The sequence below is a fragment of the Gracilinanus agilis genome, chromosome 4, assembly GCF_016433145.1.
Source record: "Gracilinanus agilis isolate LMUSP501 chromosome 4, AgileGrace, whole genome shotgun sequence".
NCBI lineage: Eukaryota > Metazoa > Chordata > Mammalia > Didelphimorphia > Didelphidae > Gracilinanus > Gracilinanus agilis.
Window position 1 is genome coordinate 180,214,594 of NC_058133.1, and position 23,809 is coordinate 180,238,402.

Consider the following 23,809-nt stretch of genomic DNA (forward strand, 5'->3'; position numbering starts at 1 on the left):
GTAGCATGCATAGTGGTTAGGGAATAGGATTTAAAGTCAGGACTCTATCTCTGGCATTTATTAGCTAGATGATTCTGGACATGACATTTAACTCTTATGTGCCTCAAGCAGTTTCTTAGATCTTAACTGCTCAATTATAGATCTGAATTGGTAAAGGGTCTTTCCACACAAGGATCCCCCCCTCTCCTCAACCCTTCTGACAAAATTATGACTCTTTCATGGGCTCCTGCCAGTTATAACGTGCTACTGATGTTATTTCAAAATGATTTTAGTTGATAGGGAGCAGCAAAGTGGCTCAGTGGATTGAGAGCCAAGCCTGGAGGAATTCAAACATGGCCCCAGACATTTTCTACCTGTGTGGCCCTAGGCAAGTCACTTAACAACATTAACCAGCCCTTACTGCTCTTCTGCCTTGGAACCAATACACAGTATTGATTCTAAGATGGAAGGTAGGGGTTTAAATACACACACACACACACACACACACATAATAAGTAAATAAATAAATAAAATGGAAGCTCAGGGTTTAAAAAAACTCAGCTGTATTAGTTGGGGGTAACCCTATCTTTATACTTTATGAGAAGGGCTATGGATAACTATCTTCTATGGCAGTAATTCTTAACTATTGGTAAATGGACTCCCAAAAGATTTGTGGGTAGATTTCAAATACCCATGAACTTGGATGTGAAAAAAAGTCGCATCTTTATTTTAATATAATTTTTAAAAATCTTATATAATTTATTTTATGCCTTCAAAAAAAATCATTCTGAGAAGTGGCTCATAGACTTCAGCAGGCTGACAAAGGAGTCCATGGCAGAAAAAGAGGCTTAAGAATCCTTGCTCAAAGGACAGCCATTTGAAATCCCACTAGCAAGCAGCTGAGGAGACGAGTCTTCATTTTCCCTTGGGAAAAGGGGAAGAAAAAGAGGTGTGATGCCATAGAGATGAAAGAAAAATTAAGAAGATGAAGCAAATCATTTGGGACTTCAAGAAACAGGTTCCCCAAGTTCGGTCTTGGGATTGAGTTTGACACCTTCGAAGGAAGGTGACCCCTGTGGCTCCTAATGAGCAAATAAGACCTTTTCAAATAAGACCCTTCTGACCCCTTGGGGCTCTCAAGACCCAAATAAGATCTTCCCAAGTAAAAAAGAGCAATTCCATTCTTTCAGTTATGGAGGTGGACAGGGTGGTGAAATTTATGAAGATAACTCAAGTGGAAATTTGTTAAGTTGTATTTTGAAATGGAAATTAGGTGGTCATATATTCATATTCTCTGTGTTCATAGTCATGTTTGCATTAATTACAGGAAATGAATACTAATTTATGATTGCCCCTGCTCACCATCAGCCTAAATTTATTTACAGATGAGGTCAATGGAAATTAGTTTAGTCTTTTTTCTTTCTTTCTTTCTTTTTTCTTTCTTTCTTACCTTCTTTTTTCTTTCTTTCTTTTTTTTTTCTTTCTTATTTTTTTTAAACTGCTGTTTAGAACACTCAGGACTGTGTTTTCCCGCAGATTTGTCATGGTTAATGAATGTTGCTCCAGCAGTCAATCACGCACTCTAAATACCGTCACACTTTTTTTTAAGCCTCAGTCATGAGCCATGACAGAAAAATAAACAAATAAATATAAAGCTAAAAAACTCTTTCACTGAGCAGCTACACTATGTGAAGTCCCCCGGGAAGGCTAAAGGAGGCCAGAATAAATGATAATATAAGTGCTGTGGATGTAAGAAAGCAGTAATGGTGTATGCACACGGAGGGTCTGAAGGAAAAAAAAAATACACACACATACGCACACACACACATACGCACATACACACACGCGCCCGCACACACTCCGGTGGAAAAATTGGCAATATTAGTAGCCTCAAGGTGCAATTTCCTGGAACACAGAGATTGACAAGCCAGTCCTAAATGTTGTTAATTTAACTAACTTCAGATTAATGGTAGAGTCTGCTGTGACTGAAGGTCTCAAACACAGTCTCATTATAGCCTTACTGGGAATGTCCTAAATATAGGCTTGGACAGTTTCAAACAAATCCGTATACATTTGTGTATTTTTAGACACGGGTTCGGCGTCAGAGTGCATGTCACCAGTTTCTGGTTGATGAATTGACCCAGTAACTGTACTCTCAGCCCCTTCTCGATCCCCACTCCTTCTCCCCTCCCCAAATTGTATAGAAAAGGAGGGATTGTCCTTTGGCTAAGCCATCTAGTGATTTTTTTTTCTTATATGTGTGTACATATGGTGGAATTACATGATTGCACACATACCTTGGGGAATGAATGCGTCACTTAATAAATGATTTTTTAAATGCTATGACACCACCTTAAATCCATATATATGTGTATATAAGTATATATACATATATATATAACAAGTATATTCCCACTGAGATCATATTTGAGAGGCAGTTTGGTAGAGTGGATAGAGAAGCTGGCTTTAGATTTGGAGTTTGAAGGGACCTCAAAGCTCATTTAGTCTAATTTCTCTCCCTTAATTTATTTATTCTAAATTTGTTTTACAAATGCATTTATATATCTATACACATAGATATATATGTGTGTGTATATATATTATCTATCTATCTCTCTATCTCTCTATCTATCTATCTATCTATCTATTTAAACTCTTACTTTCCATTTTAGAATTGATACCAAATATTGGTTCCAAGGAAGAAAGTGCATCAAGGGTTTGGTGATTGGAGTTAATTGATTTGCCCAGGATCACACAACTAGGAAGGCTGTGTATTTATATTTAATTCCAGTTCATAGCTCTATAGCTTTAGGATTCTAGAGGCCATCTAGTCACATCATTTCTTTTTACAGATGAGGAAACTGAGGCCCCAAGAGGTGATGTGTCTGACAGCCAAAGTCACATAGGTCACAGTGTCAGAGGTGGGATTTAAATCCAGGCCTTCTCTTTCTCAGAGGGGATCCTATTTCTACTGTACCACATTGCCTCACTTAGTAACTGTGGACAAAAAGCTTGAAAATTCTGACTTTCAGTCTTTTCATCAATAAGACAGATGATTAACAGTACCTCTATTACCTTCTTTATAGGGCTGCTCTCTTAGTACTTTCTCTTGGTCTACTTTGTCTGTATTATACCAGTTTCCTCATTTTGTAGATGAGGAAACAAATCCCCAGATGTCTTAAGTGACTAATGTCAGGCAGAAAGGAAGAAAACTAGCTTCTTTTGTGACCTTACTATGGGTCAGTCACTGGGCTAAACTTTGGGGATACACCTATGAGCAAAAAGAAACAGTCTTTGCCCTCAAGGAACATATATTCTGATGGGGGAAGACAACACACAAGAGAGGGCTCAGAAATGGATGCAAGGAGAGTGAAGGTGTCTGTTTAGGGGCATAGTTTTTAAGTCTAATATGTTAATAGCAGGGCTTCCAGGGGAATGAGGGCTGGTTAGCCTGAGCCCCTCCAAAAAAGAACAATAACTAGTATTTACATAGTGCTTTAAGGTTTGCAAAATGCTTTATAAGTGTTTTGTTTTATTTTCACAACCACCCCAACTATTATTATTTGCACTTTATATATGGGGAAACTGAGGCAGATCAGGGTCATGCAGCTAGTTCCTGTCTGAAGTAGTATTTGAATGGAGGCTCCGAGAAGCAGTCACCAATGGAAGGAGGGACAGGGGGATATTTCAGGATAATAAAGCTGCAGATGATTGGATGTTCCAGGACAAAGAAGTCTCAGATGCTAGAAGAAATGACAGGATTTAATTCCATGCCTCTGACTCCACAGCCCATGCTCTCACCACTGGGTTGTGTTAACTCTGGAGTCTGCAGCCCTGAGTTCAAGCCCTGTCTCTGACATATACCAGCTACATGAGCATTGTGGCCATTGTCAAGTCACGTAAGTTATTGAGAATTGCCTCTCTGAATCAGAGGAAGGAGTTTCCATACTGGAAATTGCTGACTTAGATGAAATCAGCCTTCACCCATCAAACCGTTGTCTCATTATATATAATTGAAAAAAAAATATACACATACCAATAAGAAAAAAAGAATCCTAAAACAATCGCTTCTTTTTAACCCCACCGTAGCTTGGCATATAACCAAAAATCTTGTTGGTAAAAAAAAAAAATGACTTTTAAAAAACGAATGTAATGGAGTATATACAGGTGATAGGAACTGGTGAATGGACATATGTGTCATTACACTCAGACCAACTTTGGTAAGACTGGATGGCTCAGTTTAATGGAAAAGTCCCACTGCCTTCTTTACAACTGCTTGTCCTGCCCATCTACTTTTCTTCTTGGCTCTGCCTCTTTCCTACTTTATGCTCTGCCCTCCCCCCATCTCTACTTCCCCCCCTCAATACTCGCCTCTTTCCTTTTCTGTCTCACAAGAGTTGGAAACCTCCAAGCTGGGGCCTCCCTGCCTCGTTCCTGTTTGTCTCCCCTCCAGCCCAGTAAAGTCCCTTCTGTGTTGCCCTCCTCACCAGTACAATAGAGGGTCTGTGAGTGGGTGGTGAGTGGGCTGGCGGCTGGGGCAGGGACCCCTCCCCAACTCCTGACGTGGGCTTCATGCTATTGTGGTGTTAGATGACCAACAGCATGGTCACTGAGACCCAGGGAGCTAATTAATGGCAGGGGGAACTCAGTGTGCAAAGCAGACAAATACAGAGACCTCGCCTGTGAGCATGAAGATAAGGAATGTACTAAGGATGAATGAATTCCCTCAGCAGCAGAGTTTAAGGGTCTAACTCAGTGCCTGTAACCCCAGCCCTTCTTCTGCTTCCCACTCTTTAAGCCTCCCTGAGTTTGGGCCCTATATAGTATCTACTCGAGGTCCAGAAATTTACCAAAGGCAAAAAGATGACATGATATTATTTTCCATCAAGAGCATAGGGGTAAAATTTCTTTGGTTAAGATTTTTTTAAAAAGTGAGAGAAATGAGAGTGTGGAATGGTGAAAAGGTTCTGAAGTCAGAGGATATGTGTTCTTATATCATCTAAGAAATTCAGTATCTCTAGGATGCTGGTCAAATAGAATCATTTCTCCCAGCCTTAGTTTATTTATTTGTAAATTGAGTATTTTAGATGATGTCTAAGGTCTATCTTCATTTCAGAACTATGAATTTAGGATGTCTTCCAATTCTTCAAGCAAAAACAGAGCTAGAGTGTTGGACTTGAAGTTAGGAAGGCTTGCATTCAAATCATTCCTGGGATGTTGCTTATCTATGTGATGTAGGACAAATCACTTAATTATTCAAAATCATGGTTTCTTCATCTGTAAAATGGGGTTAATATCAGCACCTATCTTGTAGGGTTATTGTAATAATCAAATAAGTTAATATTATCAAAGCATTTTATAAACTTTAAGTTGTTATTATAAATGCTTGCTATCATTGCAGTTATTGTTATTATTGCAAGGTTAGCAATGTCTTTCTTTGTCTCTTCACATTTTGGAAGGAGGAACTGGAGTGCAGGGAAGTTAAATATCCTATTCAAGACTCGCATGCTAGTCATTATAATTCACCAAAGGGACTTAAAAAGCCAACAAATTAGTTAAAAGCATAGATTGTAAGCATATTTTCCAATGACAGTAAGCCAAGAAGAGATACGTAATATACTGGATGATGGAGTCAATGTTCAAAAAATCTTGATAGGCAAGAGACTTAGGTTTCATTGAATATGATGAAACTCAAAAGGGATAAATGTAAAGTTTTAGCATTCTGGTTCAAGAAATCAATTTTACAGGTACAGAATAGTCATTTACTCAGCTAGCATTTATTAAGTCCCTACTACATTCCAAGCACTGTATGTACTAAGTGCTGGGTGAAGAAGGAAAGAAAAGGAAAAAAAGAGAAAAGGAACAAAGAAAAGGAAAAGATAGTCCTTGCTTTCAAGGAGATCATAGTCTAAAGGGAGAGGCCATATAAATAATTATGTATGTATAAGTTATATATGGGATAACTACAAGATAATCAATAGAGGGAAGGCTTTCTTAGCATTAAGGAGCATCAAGAAAGGTTTCTCATAGAAAATGAGATTTTAGCTGGGACTTGAAAGGAGCCAGGGAAACCAAGAGGTGAATATTAAGGGAGAGTATTTCAAGCAAGGCAGACGGCCAGCTAAAATGCTCAGATTCAGGAGATGGAGTGAGTTTTTTGAGGAATAGCAAATTGAATGTTATTGGATCTCAGAGCATGTCAAAGAGTATAATATGTTAGATGAAAGGTAGAAAAGAGCCAGGTCATGAAGGGCTTTGAACCCAAAGCAGAATTTTATATTTGACACTATTGGTAATAAGGAACCACTAGAGTTTATTGAATAGGGAAGTGACATGGTTGGATCTGTGCTTTGGAAAAATCATCTTGATGGAAGAATAGAGGATGTACTGGAGAAGAGAGAGACTGGCTTATTGAATGGGTGTGAATGGCATCATAAAGAAGGCATGGTTAGATAAATGTTTATCTATAAAGATATCTAGGGTTTCTAGTGGCCTGTAAGCTCTATATGACTCAACAGTTTAATATGGAGGCCAAGAAAGCTTCATGTCCATGATCTTAGACCTCATGGATAGACGCAGCTTCCAGGATTAGGAGGTAATAGACTGGTGGATTATATTCTTCCCTAGGTCAGACCCCAGCAGAACAACTCTAGATTCCAAAGATTGGGAAGGAAATTGGTAAATTGTAGAATGGGCTAAATAGGGTAATGGTGAAGGAACTTGTGTTCATGACATAAGAAGACCATGTGAAGTACATGAGGGTGTTTAGCATTTTGGAGAGAAGGCTCAGGGTAGATATAACACTTTAGTTGTTCAGTTACTTTCAGTTGTGTATGACTCTTTATGACTCCATTTGGGGTTTTCTTGACAAAGATAATGGGATGGTTTTCTATTTCCATCTCTAGCTCATTTTGTAGTTGAGGAAACTGAGGCAAGCAGGGTTCAGTGACTTGCCTAGGGCTACATAGCTAAGTGTCAGAGGCCAGATTTGAACTCATGAAGATGAGGCTTCCAGACTCCAGGCCCAGCACTCCATCCACTGTGCCATCTAACTGCTTGGAACTATCTTTAAGTATTTTAACATTTGCTTCGCGGAGGAAGAATTAGACTTGTTCTATTTGGCTGCAGAAGGCAGAAGTAGGGATATTAAGTGGAAAAGACAAAGGGGCAAATTTAGTTTTGATGTAAGAAAAAACACTTGCTAACAATTAGAGCTAGTTAAATGTGGATTGGACTGCTTTAAACTTCAAAAGGCAGTGGGATTCTCTTTATTGGAGGGTCCAAGTAAAGTCTGGGCAGCCATTTGTTGGATGTGTTATAATTAGGTTCCTTAATGATGTATGAATTGGCTTGGATTGGCACTGAGCTCCCTTCCACTTATGGAATTCTTTGACTGTGTGAGTGTATAAAACCACAGGCAGCTTGTTGGTGTAGTGGATAGAGTGGTTGATAGAGTGGATAGAGTGGAAAGACTTGAGCTTGGAGTCAGGAAGAACAGAGTTCAAATCCTATCTCAGGCATTTACTAGTTGTGTGATCTTTAGACAATTTCTGTCTGCTTCAAATTCCTCAAGTGTAAAATGGGAGTAATAATAGCACCTACTCCCCAGGGTTATAATGAGGATAAAATAACACGTTTATAGTGCAGGGCATGAAGTAGGTGCTATATGAATGCTGTTATTCTTATTCTCATTAAATCCAAATGTCCATATTCTACCTCTAACCTAGATTATTGGAACAGCTTCCTCATTGGTCTCCCCAATTTGTTTCTGTCAACTTAAGTCCAATTTATATTCTGCTGACAAAGATTTTCCTCAAATACAGATTTCCTTAAACACAGATCTGATCATGTCATTCCTACTTGACCACTTCCTGTGAGATCCTATTGCCTCTGGAGTCAAATGGACAACTAGGTGGCTCAGTGGCTAGAGCTTCAGACTTTGGAGTAAAAAAGACTCATCTTCTTGTGTTCAAATCCAGTCTCAGACACTTACTAGCTGTGTGACCCTGGGCAAGTAACTTAACCTTGTTTGTCTGTCGAATAATTTTTTCTTTGCCAAGAAAACCCCAAATAGGATCACAAGGAGTCAGATACAGTTGAAAAATGACTAAACAACAACTAACATCAAATATAAACTCCTCTGTTCAGCTTTTAAAGCCTCAGGCAATCTGAGCACAACCTACCTTTCCAGGCTCAGTGGCTATCACTCCTCTTCCCGAATTCTGAGATCCATCCAGATTGACCATGTCTCTGTTCCACACTCCCTATGTTCCAGCTCCAGTCTCTGTACTTTTTCCTCTAGCTGTCCCTCATGCCTGGAATGCATTCTCTTCCTACTACCACCTCACTGAACTTTCTTACTTTCAAATGAAGCCCAGACTCCATCTTCTCCACGGAGACTTTCCCAATGTTCCAACTACAGTCTTCCCTTCTAAATGACTTCGCATCAAACTTTTGGGGATTTGTTTGCATGTTTCTGTTTTCTCTTTATTCTGCAGATTTTTTTCCCGAATGTACTTTTATCCTCCATAAGAATGTAAAATCATCGCAAGTAGGGCTTGTATCATTCTTTGTATCCCTACTAGAGTGCTTAGAACATAGGAAGTACTCAATATATGCTGAATGATTGATTGAATATGTCTATTAATGCTAGTAATGTTTGAAAAAAGCCTTATTGACATCAGAGATGGTTGTTGATGATCCAGGTTTTACCAAACTTGGAAGGGCAAATAGAGGATTACATGAAAATGAATACTGAATACCGGAAATCCTAGTAATTTATTGAGATTCTAAAACAGTTAGTTGGCACAGTTGATGGAGTGCCAAGCCTGGAGTCAGGAAGACTCATTTATGTAAGTTCAAATCTGGTCTCAGATACTTTCTAGCTGTGTGACCCTGGACAAGTCATTTAATCCTGTTTGCCTCAGTTTCTTCATTTATAAAGTGAACTGGAGAAGAAAACAGCAAACCACTCGAATATCTTTGCCAAGAAAACCCCAAATGAGGTCACGAAGAGTTGGACACGACTGAAATGACTGAACAACAATAACAAAAACACATTAGCCAGTGAATCTGGATTACTCAAAGATGAAACAAGATAGCCGCCTACCATATTCATATTTCAGAGGAGGCAACTTTGACTTGGACTCTGTCTACACGATGCCTAAACAATGGGATGAAGAATGGGGGAAAAAAATCTGTCAATCCACCCATATGTTTATCCAAACAGTTTCTGTTTCCACTGAATTGACATCGTTGTCTTGACAACGTCTCAAATGTGTGACTATAAAATCATGGGATTGATTTTTTTTTTTAAACAGACAGACCAGAACTTAGGATTGTCATCCTTTCTGAAAGGACTCATTTTAGGAGGTGACTCATTTTCTCCAATGGTGCTGACTTTGATAAAAAAAAAATTCTGGAGTTCATCTTTGGGAACTGCCTTAAGAGGAATGGCACGTTCTTGTGAACGATCCTTCTCAATTATGACAAAATTCTATTTCTTGTTGTTGTATCAGATAAGGAGAAATAGCCAAGAGATAACCTCAGCCAAATCTGAGGGGCTGTCTAATCAAGCTTGAAACAACAATAAAATCTGGCTAACGACATGCTAAAGGTGTGAGTATAAAGCAATGACACCAAAGTGCTTATATAGCTCTTTAAAATGCCTTTAAAAGAATGCCAGATCATCTCTTGATTGGAAGTCAGAGAATCTGGGTTTGAATCCTGCTTCTGTCACTTGATAACTAGCTATGTGAACCTGGATGAATCACCTAACTTTTATTGACCTTGGTTTCTTTATTTGTAAAATAAGAGGGTTGACTTAGATGATCTCTGAATCTATGATCATCTGATACCCTGGGTATAGTCACCCAAGAAGGATTTATTCTGGTTTCTCCATGAGTTAGGAGAGAATGCAGAGCCCCAGCTGGGGTAGCTATGAGACAAGCAAATAGGAAGGAACTAGACCCTAAGGGAAGAAATAGAACTCATCCCCTTCCCAAGCCAATAATCTCAAACTTATGGAGTATCACATGGCCATGGAACCAATAATCATAGGAGAAAAAAATAACTACGAACCTGTGATAAAAAGGATCATAACTGGAGGTAAAGGATAGATGGCAGTTTCCTTGCTCCAGAAGGAAGAGGAAGGGACAGAGTAAGAAGCAGTGATGGCCACCCTCTCATACTTCCATAATGCTGTCAGATTTCATTGTATGAAATAAGAAGTGGTTAAGTTAGCATGTGTAGAGCTATCAGCACTTTCCAGTGTCAGGTTAGTATTTTCTTCCTGTTCTGAACCATAAAACTTTCGGTGGATCAGTGTTCCCAGGAGTAGCTACAAGTGACTACGTATTCACTGACATGCTTTGTAGGCAACATGATTTAGTGCAAACAGGATGGAGTTTAACATTTGAGGCCCTGGATCTGAATTTGAGTTCTGCTAGTACCTTTATGATTTGGGGAAGTTAATTTTACTTCCATCAACTTCACTTTCCCTCTCTATAAAATGGAGGATTGGACAAGATCAAAGGTTCTCAAACGATTTTAATGTCATGAACCCTTTGACAGCCTAGTGGTATATGTACCACTTTTTAGAATAATGTTTTTAAATGCATAAGACAAACTACATAGGATTTCAGTGGAAACCAGTTACATTGAAATACAGTTATCAAAATATTTTTAAAAGGTTCATGGAATTCAAGAATTTAAGAATCCCTGGTCTATATTTTATCTAACACTAATACTGTGCAACATTTTATAATGTCTGGTAATGGGAGGGAGGTGGTAGACCAGAGATAGGAGGAAATATGGGGGCTTAGAAGATAAGAGAGGGAGATTTATGTCACAATTTTAGAAATTCGAGAGAATTCTCAAGGGCCACCCACTCATTTTACAGTTGAGGAAACTGAGGTCCAGTGATGTAAAATGAATACTCAAGATCACACAGAAGAGCTGGGATTTGAACCCTAAATTTAACGTTCTTTTCATCATACTGTGTGTGTGTTTGAGTATATATATATATATATATATATATATATATACATATAGGAGTTGGGAATATTGACAATAAGAATAGAAGTCTATAGCCTCACATATACATTTATAAGTCCTTAAGGCTATCCATGCCTTACTTATTCCTGTACACTGACAGACATTTTATGGGTCTAGACTTTCCTAGTTGAAGTCTCATATAGACACTCCTGCATGGTTGCTATTCAGATATATTCTCATAGGCCATCCCAATAGGTGTACAGGAAGTAGTAAAGTAATTCTATTTCTACCCCAATAATCCTTGAAGAAGTAGTTGTTTTGGTTGTTTTTATGAATAAAGGTGATTCTGCACTACTGGGCTGCCACCTAGAGGCAGGAGGACATAAGAAGTAGTTTAATAAAGACAGCCAACTAGCCAGAGGACCCTATGTTCGCCATGCATTGAGGGAGTATTTCTGGGGCTCTTTGTATGATTCTTTAAGTTCCTATCCCTGAATGGCCCATTCCTTCACAGGACCAAGAATGAATCGGAAGCTAACGTCTGGTAAACATGTTAGCCAGCCATAAGCTTAGAGTGAGACTCAAAGGGTTATTGACACAGAGGCCATTTAATTTATCTGTTTACTTATAGATAGGGAAACTGAGAGGGCTAAAATGTGACTGAATCGTGGAGAGAAGGTTCCATTTAAAGTCAGTGGTTGTTGTTCGGTCATTTTAGTTATGTTTGACTCTTTGTGACCCCATCTGTGGTTTTCTTGGCAGAGATATGAGAGAGGTTTATCATTTCCTTCTCCAGCTCCTTTTATAGATGAGGAAACTAAGACACACAGAGTCAAGTGACTTACCTAGGGTCACACAGCTAGTAAGAGTCAGAGGCCAGATTTGAACTCAAGAAGTTATCTTCCTGACTCTAGGTCTAGCACTCTATACGTGCCCTGGCACCAATAGAAATGGATTCAAATCCCTTTTATTATTTGGATGACACTGGGCAAATCTCTCCAAGCTTCAGTTTTCTCACCTATCATATAAGGGGATTGAACTAGAAGACTTCTAAATATGATGTCATGAAATGACACGAGGAAGGTCACTAGGTGTCTCAACCTCTCTATACCTCAGTTCCTACTGCAATAAAATGAGGATAGAATTATATACCACTAGGTTACAGCTTCAGATGGTTTTCAGACCTTGGGATGAAGAATGCCAAATGTAATCACCTTCCTCACTCTTACTATGGCTCTCTATCTTCCAGGGAGCAATCATTTATGGCAGGTGTTCACTTATCTGGATTCAGTGGCAGACCATGGCTTTTCTCTTTGGTGAGATCACTCTAATGAGCTGAAGCAGTTCTGCCCCCATTTGAACTTGGTGTATAAAGTGAATTGAAAATCCTAGAGAACAGATTGCCTTCCTCCATCCTGACCTCGTTCTAATTGGAACACCTTTGTACAAAGAACAGAGCCAAGGGAAACACATTGCTGGATTCCAGCAAACTGGGGGAAAAGAGAGAAGCTGGATTCAGTCAAGCAACTAGATGCACCACATATCTAACATTCAATTGTGTTTGTGAGAGAGTTATGTATCTCTTCTGGCTACGATAATGCTTCTAAAGTTTTTTTCTGGGTTCAAGGGATCGTAGATTTAGGGTTAGAAAAGAACTTAGAAGTCGTGGAATCTGAACTCTTCATTTTTACAGAGGAGAGACCTGAGGCTCTCTGGGTTAAATGACTTGCTCAAAGTCACCGTGAGTAAGTGTCTGAGGCAGGATTTGAACCCTGGTCTCTTGGACTCTGAGTCTAGTATTCTTTCCATTAAAGTAGTTGGTGTGGTCCTTTGGAGAAAAAGAGTGTATGCAAGCTTTTATCAATCATAATCAGCATGTGATCACTTCATTAGGGACCATCCCATAGAAGGTCAAAAAGACTCCTTAAGACTGTGTTTTGGCTTCAGTCTCGCTGTTTAGGATTTGGAAATTTTTTAAAAGAAGGTTTAAATGTGCATAAGGGGGCTTGGGGGTGGGGAAGGGGGGGTGTCTCACTATTTTCGTGGAAAGTGCAGAAATCTCTGCAGCGTCCAGGTAAGTAGGTCTAATGTTTCATCCAGCCCACTGCAGAGATGGCAGTGGCAACATCTGGATGAATAGTCTCCTTGTTTCTTTATACAGAATGCTGTTCAGTCTGCATTCTCGGTATTCAGACCCATCGATTCTCCCTCCAAGCCCTCCCTTGCTGGTTCATTGGGAAAGACATTATTGCAGAATAAATTTCATAGTGACAAAAATGCCTGCCTTCCAACTTTTTGTTTAACCCCACCTTCGTGAATCCATTTCTTTAAATCCTCTGGTAATCTCAAGAGAGTAGCAAGCTCTTCTTGAAAATGTCATTCTCTTGGACCCGGATTCCAGCAAAACAAAATTTTAAAGTCCCCAGACAAAGTAGGGGAGGGTCATGGATTCGCCAAAAACAGAGATGAGTTTCTTAATATAAGAATTGTCCTCTGTGTCTAGTATAAGGAGACTCTTTGGGTAGATGTTTGAAATTTGGGAGTAAACAAATGATTTCCAAATTATCCATCCTAAACAGCTTTTTAACCGTAAGAGTGAAGGTAATTAGTGTTAGCTGTGGTTAACCCTTTGGCGTTTTGAAGTATTGAGGGAATATTGAACAAGTATCCTTTAGTTACTATTTCATTTTCGCTTTTGCACTCCTAGTGTATTAACGTGGTACTTGATGTCTTGGCAGGGCTCACATAAAGTGGTAGTCATCCATTCTGTTTTTCTCTTGGTGAGATGGAGGACCACCAGATTTTACCATCATCCCTAACTTTATAGCCAACAAATCTTTGGTACTGTTATCTGCCCCGAGGATAGCACCCAAAGACCCTTGCCTTCTGCCTCACTAGGATCCTTTTCATCCACTCTGCAGCTAAACTTTCTTTCATATGTTGTCTCCTCCAAATAAATTGTAGCTCCCTGAGAAAAGGGACTGTCTCATTTAAAAAATGTATTCCCTAAGAGACAGAGAAGAGGATCAATGGAATAGACTTGGGGTAAATGACATCAGCAAGACAGTGTATGATAAACCCAAAGACCCCAACTTTTGGGACATGAATCCACTATTTGACAAAAACTGCTGGGAAATTTGGAAAACAATATGGGAGAGATTAGGTCTAGATCAACATCTCACACCCTACACCAAGATAAATTCAGAATGGGTGAACGACTTGAATATAAAGAGGGAAACTATAAACAAGTTAAGTGAACACAGAATAGTTTACTTGTCAGATATGTGGGAAAGGAAAGACTTTAAAACCAAGCAAGAGTTAGAGAAAATTACAAAATGTAAATTAAATGGTTTTGATTATATTAAACTAAAAAGTTTTTGTACAAACAAAAACAATGTAGTCAAAATCAGAAGGGAAACAACAAATTGGGAAAAAATCTTTATAACGAAAAACTCTGACAGGGGTCTAATTACTCAAATATACAAAGAGTTAAAGCAATTGTATAAAAAAATCAAGCCATTCCCCAATTGATAAATGGTCAAGAGACATGAATAGGCAATTTTCAGGTAAAGAAATCAAAAGTATCAATAAGCACATGAGAAAGTGTTCCAAATCTCTAATAATTAGAGAAATGCAAATCAAAACAACTCTGAGGTATCACCTCACACCTAGCAGATTGGCTAAAATGAAAGAAGGGGAGAGTAATGAATGTTGGAGGGGATGTGGCAAAATTGGGACATTAATGCATTGCTGGTGGAACTGTGAACTGATCCAGCCATTCTGGCTGGCAATTTGGAACTATGCCCAAAGGGCTATAAAAGAATGCCTGCCCTTTGAACCAGCCATACCATTGCTGGGTTTGTACCCCAAAGAGATCATAGATAAACAGACTTGTATGAAAATATTTATAGCTGCGCTTTTTGTGATGGCAACAAATTGGAAAAGGAGGGTATGTCCTTCAATTGGGGAATGGCTGAACAAACTGTGGTATATGAGGGTGATGGAATACTATTGTGCTAAAAGGGATAATAAACTGGAGGAGTTCCAGGTGAACTGGAGAGACCTCCAGGAACAGATGCAGAGCGAAAGGAGCAGAGCCAGAAGAACATTGTACACAGAGACTGATATACTATGGTAAAATTGAATGTAATGGACCTCTGTACCAGCAGCAATACAGTGACCCAGGACAATTCAGAGGGATTTATGGTAAAGAACGCTGCCCACATTCAGAGGAAGGACTGCAGGAGAGGAAACATATAAGAAAAACAACTGCTTGAACACATGGGTTGGGGTGGACATGATTGAGGGTGTGGACTCGAAACTACCACACCAATGCAACTACCAACAATTTGGAAATAGGTCTTGATCAAGGACACATGACAAAACTAGTGGAAATGTGCATCGGCCATGGGTGGGGGGAGTGCGGGGGGCGAAGGGGAAAGTAGGAGCATGAATCATGTAACCATGTTAAAATTGAATATTAATAAATGTTTAAAAAAAGTCAAGGGTAAACTAAAAATAAATCTTAAATGCAAGTTTAAAAAAAATGTATTCCCAGAGCTTAGTACATAGTAAGTGCTTAACAAATGCCTGCTCATTCATGAATTCATTGGAGAAATATAAAACTGCTTCTGAGCTAGCATGGACATTAAATATCACAGAGTGTTTACAACCAAGTAAAGGCTTCTAGCAGGACTTTACTGATTCCATTGGAGCCATGGGTCCCATACTACATATCACTGTTTACAAACAATACATTTCTTGAGCTGTCTCAGTTGGTTCTTGTGGTCTTTGCTTTATGGAATACTCAAACAATAGCTGACACATATAATTCATTGAAGTTTTGTGAAACACTTTACAGGCATTATTTCAAGTGATACAACTAATGCTATTATTATTATCATTATTCCTTATTTTTTCTATGTATGAGGAAACTGAGGCACATAGAGATTAAATCATAAGCCCAGGGTTATATAATTAGGTTGAGGCAGGATTCAAATTTGGATCCTTTTTTTTTTTCTTCTTCTTCTTCTTCTTTTTGGCACAGGGCTGAGGGGAATGGTTCTACTTATCCTGGAAGTGCAATGGCAGCTAATGAATCTGATCTTACTATTGATTAACTTGAAATATTTGACTTGTCTTTGTTCCTAACCTGGGATGGTTGGCCTCTCATTAGGCAGCCTGTTAGTCTTTTGCTCCTAGGAACTCACCATGGTAGAGGCAATCTTAGCTCAAATCCTATTGGCCTAGCTCATTGCAGTTCAGAATTCCAGTGCTCGATTGAGCCACCAGGCTCAACTTCCACAGAACAGGGATTGTTGTCATGTACCACAACTTCCAGATTAGGGCCTTTCTAATATCACATCCATCACTCCATCCACTGTATCATACTGCCTCTGCAAAGGAAACTATGAAAAGGGCACGGAACTGGAACACAAACATTGGGATTTGAATCCTGGACCTGCTTCTCAGTGCCTGTGTGATTGTCTGAGATGCTTACTTCTGCGGAGCTTTCTTTATCACCAAAATGAGGGGCTTAACCTGGATGGTCTTTAGGGGTTTTTTTCAGCCCTAAATCTACAATCCCCCAAAAAACTCATAGGGTATGGGAACATCTCTGCACATGTACAAACACATACGCACGTGTGCACATACACATACACACACACTCCCTTGCCTTCTCCTATCACTTGATTAAATCATCAAGAGCTTTTGGAGCTCTGATAAATTATTACATGGAGACTATTTCCCTGCAAAAACCAGTGTGTACTATTTCAAAGCACCCCCGATGCCCAGTTTAGCAAACAATTCATCTCTTTTTGTATCCGGCCTGCTGTTTTCAAACAGCTTACACATGAAAACATATAAAGCATTCTGAAGTCAATCCTCTTTCTCTACTTCCTCCTCTATAAAGAAAGAAGGTTAGTTACATTAAATGAGTTCTACTATCCCTTCTGGTGCTCCAGAAGGACCTTTCAGGGCCTTTCCCTGGCATTAAGTTGGCACTCATTGTGGCAGCCTTACATGGGTTCTGCCCAGAGCTTTACTTACAGTGGGGACTCTCTCTGGCCCCTGTCTTCAGGAGGAGTCTTGCGATAGGCACATTGTTAGTCATGATGGCAATGTCCAAGGGTGTTAAGCCCTCACTGTTGGGTGTGTTTAAGTCCAGCTCTTCAGCAGTGTATTGATACAGAAGGATCTGCACGGCATCCATGTCCTGCTGCTCCACAGCCTCAAACATCGCTTCATTGCCCTGGAAGTTCTGAAGGGGAATAAGAACACAAAGCATGTCAACAGTGGAAGAGAGCTGCTGTCTTTGGAGTCTGATGATTGCGGTCTGAATCTCTGTTTTACCGCTTACTTTATCTGTGTGAACTTGGACAAGTTCCTGAACCTCATTTGTGAAGTGAGTTGATTGCTATAGATGAGTCTTAATGTCCTGTCATATGCTCAATCTAAGATCCTAAGTCCCTACAGTCTCTTAGGGTGGTGAATCTTTGCAGTATGCCCCTCCTCCTCTTCCTCCTTCCCCCTCTCTCCCCTCATTATTATCAATTAGTTATATATTGGCTACTGTGAATAATTATTGCATAATTTTAATAAACCTTATTAATATAGATGATTATGTCAATCTATATCATAAAATTCTATATCAATATATAATTCTATTTTATTTATTTACATATTACATACAATATGATATATGTTATATATTAGTCTATTATTTTGATATTTTATTATATAATGAATATATTTATATAATTTATTAATGATATAATAATGAATCTATTAATATAAATCATATGGTATTTATATAAATTGCATTTTATGACATCTAATAGTATGTTAATAAAATATAACAATATGTGAAATATATAGTGATATATTAATATATGTGAATAAAATATCACATTAATTGACATATAACCATATAATATTTATACATAATTATATTGACATGTCATAACATGTTAACATATAATTATATAATATATGAATTAATATAGGATTACACATTGATTAATCTATGTTATATAAATGTATATGATTACATGTGGTATTATGTATTATTTAATATATTGATGTATATTTTATATGCAACATATGATTATATAATATATTGCTATATGATTATATAGTAATATTATTTAATATATAATTCATGTGTTCTAATTAATATATAATATATAACAATATATTATATAATATATAACAATATATTATATAATTATATAATACACATTATATAATATATAATAATAATATATAATATATAATAATAATATATAATATATAGAGCAGCCAGGTTGTGTGGTGCAGAGTGCTGGGACTGTAGATAGGAAGACCTGAGTTCAAATTTGAATGCAGAGACTCATTAACTGTGGGAGGATGGATTTTTTTTCCTAGGACACAGTCTGCTTGAACATTTCTTGTTATGAGCCATCCCTCATATTTCCTCTTTCTTGATCTTTGGTTACCAAACCAGTTCCTATTCTGAACAGGACTTAAGCCAGTTTCAGCAGACAAGATCTTGGTTTGGTCATAGCAAATGTGCTGATTTCTATCAAAATACTCTTTAAGGGTCTTAAAGTCCCTTAACCCTATTTGCTTCGAGCTTCCTCATCTGTAAAATGAGCTGATGAAGGAAATGGTAAACCACTCCAGTATCTTTGACAAGAAAGGGGCATGAAGAGTTGAATATGCCTGAGAAATGGCTGACAGCAAAATTTGCAGGGCACAAGGAAGCACTGAGGGCATGATAGAAATAAAAATATGCCTGATCTTGAGGAGTCTAAATGCTATCAGAAGGAATTCGTGTACACAGTTAGGTAAATATGACACACATGCAAACTAATTTCAGTAGGAGAGGAGAATGCTAAACCTTGGGGGGATGAGCAAAGGCCTCATGCAGAACATGGTACTTGAATTGAGGCTGGAATGAAACTGGAGATGTAAGAGGCAGAAGTGAGAATAGAAAACATTCCAAGCTTGGGAAACACCCCATGAAAAGGGATAGAATTAAGAAACAACAAATAGGTCTGTTTGTCTAGAATACAGATTGTGTACGAGAGGGGGATTAAGTGGACTGAATGGTTGGATACTAATTGTGAAGAGTCTAAAATGCTCAAAAGAGAAGTTTGTATTTATTAGGCAACTTGTTAATTCACTGGACAAAGTGCTAGACTGGAAGTCAGAAAGACCTGAGTTCAAATCCTGTCGCAGATACTCAGTCCTAGACAAGTCACTTAATTTCAGTCTGCCTCCGTTTTTTCATGTCTAAAATGAAGATAATAAAAGTACCTACTTCCCAGGTTGTTGTTAGGATCATATATGACGATATTTATGAAGCATTTAGCATGGTCCAAAGTAGGTTCTATATGAATGTTATCTGGGCAGCTAAGTAGTACGGTGGATAGAGCCCTGGGCTTGGAATCAGGAAGACATCTTCATGAATTGAACTTTGGCTTCAGAAACTTACTGACTATGTGACCTGGGGAAAGTCACTTAATCCTATTTTCTTCCTCAGCTTCCTCATCTGTAAAATGAACTGGACAAGGAAATGGCAAATCATTCCATATCCTTGCAAAGAAAATCTCTAAAAATGGGGTCGTGGAGAGTCAGACTTGACTGAAAATGAATGAACAATGAATGTTAGCTATGATGAGGGTGTTAACTATTATGTCAGGGGCATAATTGGGAGGCTAGAATAGGTGGGAAGTGCTGAGAACCTAAAATAGGGTTGTAGGGAGTAATGAGGACAGAAAGAAGAGACACTGTGGAGACACAATCAACTGGGCTTGGCAATGGATTTGTAAATCTTTCAGATAGCTGTTTCTTTGAACTTAGAAGAACCCCCCCCCCAATAAAAATGGAATTTCAAAATCAAGTTGGTGTCATTTCTAAGAATTGCTCCTTCCTTGATTGATGATGAAACAAAGCAGAGTCAGCAGAGTATATTGGTATGAACAATGAGCTTGCAGTCAGCAGTTATTGAAGTGGTGTGAACTCAGGAAAGTCACCTCATCTCTATCTTTCCTCTTTCACCTGAAAAATGGGAATGATAATACTTGGACCCTCAGCAGGGTTGCTCTGAGAGTTCAGTGAACTACTTTATGTAAAGTGATTTGTAATAGTATAATATCTTTAGTTGAGGCAGCATAGTGAGAAGGTGAGAAAGAATGCCATGTTTTGAGCAAGAGGATTTGAGTTTAGATGCCCAAACAGCTATAAAACTTGCATAGCCTTTGATCCAGTAATACCATTACTAGGGCTGTATCCCAGAGATTTTTTTAAAAGAGGAAATGACCTACTTTTACAAAGATATTTATAGGAGCCCTTTTTGTGGTGCAAAGAATTGGAAACTAGAGGGATGTCCATCAACCGGGGAAAGGCTGAGCAAATTGTGATATATGATGGTGATGGAATGCTATATCGTGCTGTAAGAAATGACGAACAGGATGATTTTAGAAAGATCTACATGAACTGATGCAGAGTTAAATAAGCAGAACCATAAGAACATCGTGGATAGTAACAGCAGTATTGTGGGATGATCAGCAGTGAAAGACTTGGCTCTTCTCAGCAATACAAAGATCCAGGAAATTCTGAAGGACTTCTGACAAAAATGCTATTCACCTACAGAGAAGAACTGTTGGAGTTGGAATGCAGATCAAAGCATACTCTTTTTCACTTTATATTATTTGGGTTTTTATTTTGGGATCCTTAGTAACAATATGGAAATAAATTTTGCATGATAATAACCTAGATCGTAATTGCTTGCTGTCTCTGGGAAGATGGAGGGAAGGGAAAGATAAAATTTGGATTTTATAACTTCAGAAAACTTGGGTAAAAATTGTTATTACATGTAATTGGTAAAATAAAATATCTTTTTTTTTAAAAAAAGAGGATTTGGCTTCAAATTCTAGCTTTGCCACTTCCTCCCTGTGTGACATGAGGCCATTCACTTCTTGGCACCTCAGTTTCCCCCATTTATAAAACGAGGAGATTGGACTAGATCAGTGGTGTCATATACACCTAGAAACAAAGCTTCTATTTTTTAAACCATACATAGGTATCCCTGCAGCTTTCATATTGATTCAGAAAACTACACATGAGTATTATCTATATTCTATTGTATTTTTATTTATCTTGTTAAATATTTCTCAATTACATCCTCAGCTTGGAATGTAAGCCAGGTGTAAGTCTGGGTGATCTTTCAGAGACCTTCCAATTCTAAATTTATGAGCCTATTGTTATCTTTCTGTCCTAAAGAGACAAAATAATATGCAAGATTAAACTTAGCAGAGAACAGCCCTGGAATTTACTTCAGGCAATTTTTATTTTGTCTCATTAAAATTCTATTCTTGGGATAGTTAGATGGTCTAGTGGATAGAGAGCCAGACCTGGAGATGAGAGGTCCTGGGTTCAAATCGGATCTTGGATACTTCCTAGCTGTGTGACCTGGGGCCGGTCATAAACCTCAATTGCCTCATCTTTACTGCTCTTCTGCCTTGGAAACAATACTTAATATCAATTCTAAGACAGAAGGTACGGGTTAAAAAAAATCTCTTCTCCCCTGATTGCTACAGGGTGAGAGGATGTTTGATGAAGAATTGAAGTCTGATGAAAAAAAACAAACAACCCAATGAGCATGTCTAAAAGTGTTTATCAATGGGATCTAAGGAATAAAGTTACTTTGCAAGGACCAAAGCTCTGCTCTGATGCCCCTGCATGGATGGAGGTCACCTTGCATTCTTAAAGCCTCCACCAACAGCACATAATCTGGCAAGAGTCTGAGCACAGCTGGGCAACAAAATGTGGTCAGCTGTCTAAGGGCCAGTCTTGCTATGAGAGAGGCTTATCACCACAAGGCAATGCAATTTTGGCCTTCTATGACCCATGAAACAGATAAAATCAGAAATTAGCTGTTAGTCTGGTGTGATTCTCTTCTACTTCTGTGAGGTATTGGAGACTGTTGGAAACAGGAGACAGTATGTTTCAGTAGTAAAGAAACTGTAGTGGCTTGCCATTTTCTTCTCCAGCTCATTTTACAGATGAGGAAACTGAGGCAAATAGCTTTCCATGACTTGATCAGGGTCATACAGGTCATATAGCTAGTAAGTACTTAAGGTTAGATTGGAACTCAGGTCCTCCTGACTCTAGACTCAGCACTCTACCCACTGTGCCAACTAACTGCCTTTTTAGAATTACACAGGTAATACATGCCAGAGTCATAATTTGAACTCAAGTCTTCTGACGTCGAATCTAGTGTGTTTTTTTTAAACTGGATCCCTAACTGAATTATTGAAGACAGCTGATACAACATCATTTTTCCATGAGCAATTACTGGGTATGATATTGGCAAGACAAAATAAAATCTGTATCTGTAGTCTTGCTTTACATAAGATCAGAAAACTTGTAGAAGCGACAGCTAAAAGAAAGAAGAGCTCAAAGATTCTTCATATTGTGCTGAAAAAAGGACCTGAGTGATAACAAGTAACTTTTTTCACCACGTGTTTGGTAATCTTGCCATACAGTAGCACCTGAAGCAGCAATAGCAATAGCAATAGAACAAAAACCAATAAAAATATTTGTTAAGTATCTAATGAGTACCATGCTTAGTATATTTGTCAGCTAGGAGATGTAGTGAATAAAATGCTTGGTTTGGAATCAGAAGAGTCTAAATTCAAATCCTGCTCAACTAGCTGTGTGACTTTGGGCAAGAAACTCTCTCAGCTTCCATTTCCTCACCTGTAAGTGTTAATTAATTCATTTTAGTTAATTTAATTAAATGAAATTCATGCTAATTAATTAAATAATTCACAAGGTTATTATGAGAATCAAATCATATAACTCTAGTAATTCTCAGACTTTTTGGCTTTGAGACCTTTATGCTGTAAAAATTATTGTGGATTTGTTTATATGGATTGTCTCTCTTAATATTTACTGAATTAGTGGTGAAAACATCTTAAGTATTATTATGAAAATGGTTATGACTTTGTAGATACCCCCAAAGGGTCAAGGAGCCCAGGGACCACTTATCTACGCAAAGGCCTTTGAAAACCTTAAGGTGTTATTACTGTTGCTGATGTTGGTATTGTAGTTGTGGTTGTTATATTGGGCAATCCTTGTTTTCATTTAAGAACAGCATAGAATACTGCTAAGTGCTAGGGATTAAATGTGAAAAAATAGAAAGAGTCTCTCTCCTGAAGGAACTTATATTCAACTGGGGTTTAGGGGAATATCATATATGAGGCAAATAGAAAATACATATAAAATAAATATAAATAAGTTATAGGTTAGGATGAACAGAACATTAAACAACTATCAGGCAGAAATTTGATGTAAAGGTGAACATGGAAGAAGTTAGTAAAAAAACAAATAAAAATATCAAGTAAAAATGTATATTATGAAATAACATAAATATATGTATATATTATATATTTATACTGTTGTTCTATGTATATTTATATATCTGTATTCTCTCTCTCTCTCTTTCTCATTGCATGGCAACCCATTGTATGGCAATCCAAGTTATATTTTGGACAAGTGTTTCAGATGAATAATAGATTTACCATTCTCCTTCAAAGCTAGTATCTTCCTTTTGTTGACTGTGTCCAGTTGACACTGTATATATCTTGTTTGTAAAGTTATTTATTTGATATCTATCCCTCCTCCACAGTTTTGACTGGGAGCTCCTTGAGAGCCTTTATCTTTTCTTTGTATCCTCAGTCCTTAGGACAGTGCCTGACACATAGTAAGTGCTTAATAAATGCTTTATTTATCTAGCATATATCATGTTTGTACGTAGTTCTTTATATGTTGTCTCTTCATTAGA

The 23,809-nt window shown here is 38.1% G+C and overlaps 1 protein-coding gene across 1 annotated transcript in view; it reads right to left on the reverse strand.

The window, feature by feature from the left end:
- Nucleotides 1-23,809, reverse strand: part of ANKFN1 (ankyrin repeat and fibronectin type III domain containing 1) — a 177,470-nt gene that overhangs the window by 134,029 nt on the left and 19,632 nt on the right. Inside the window, exon 3 of the mRNA XM_044675075.1 lies at nucleotides 17,026-17,236. Within this exon, the coding sequence (XP_044531010.1) occupies nucleotides 17,026-17,236 (211 nt within the window). The remainder of the gene's footprint in view (nucleotides 1-17,025; nucleotides 17,237-23,809) is intronic.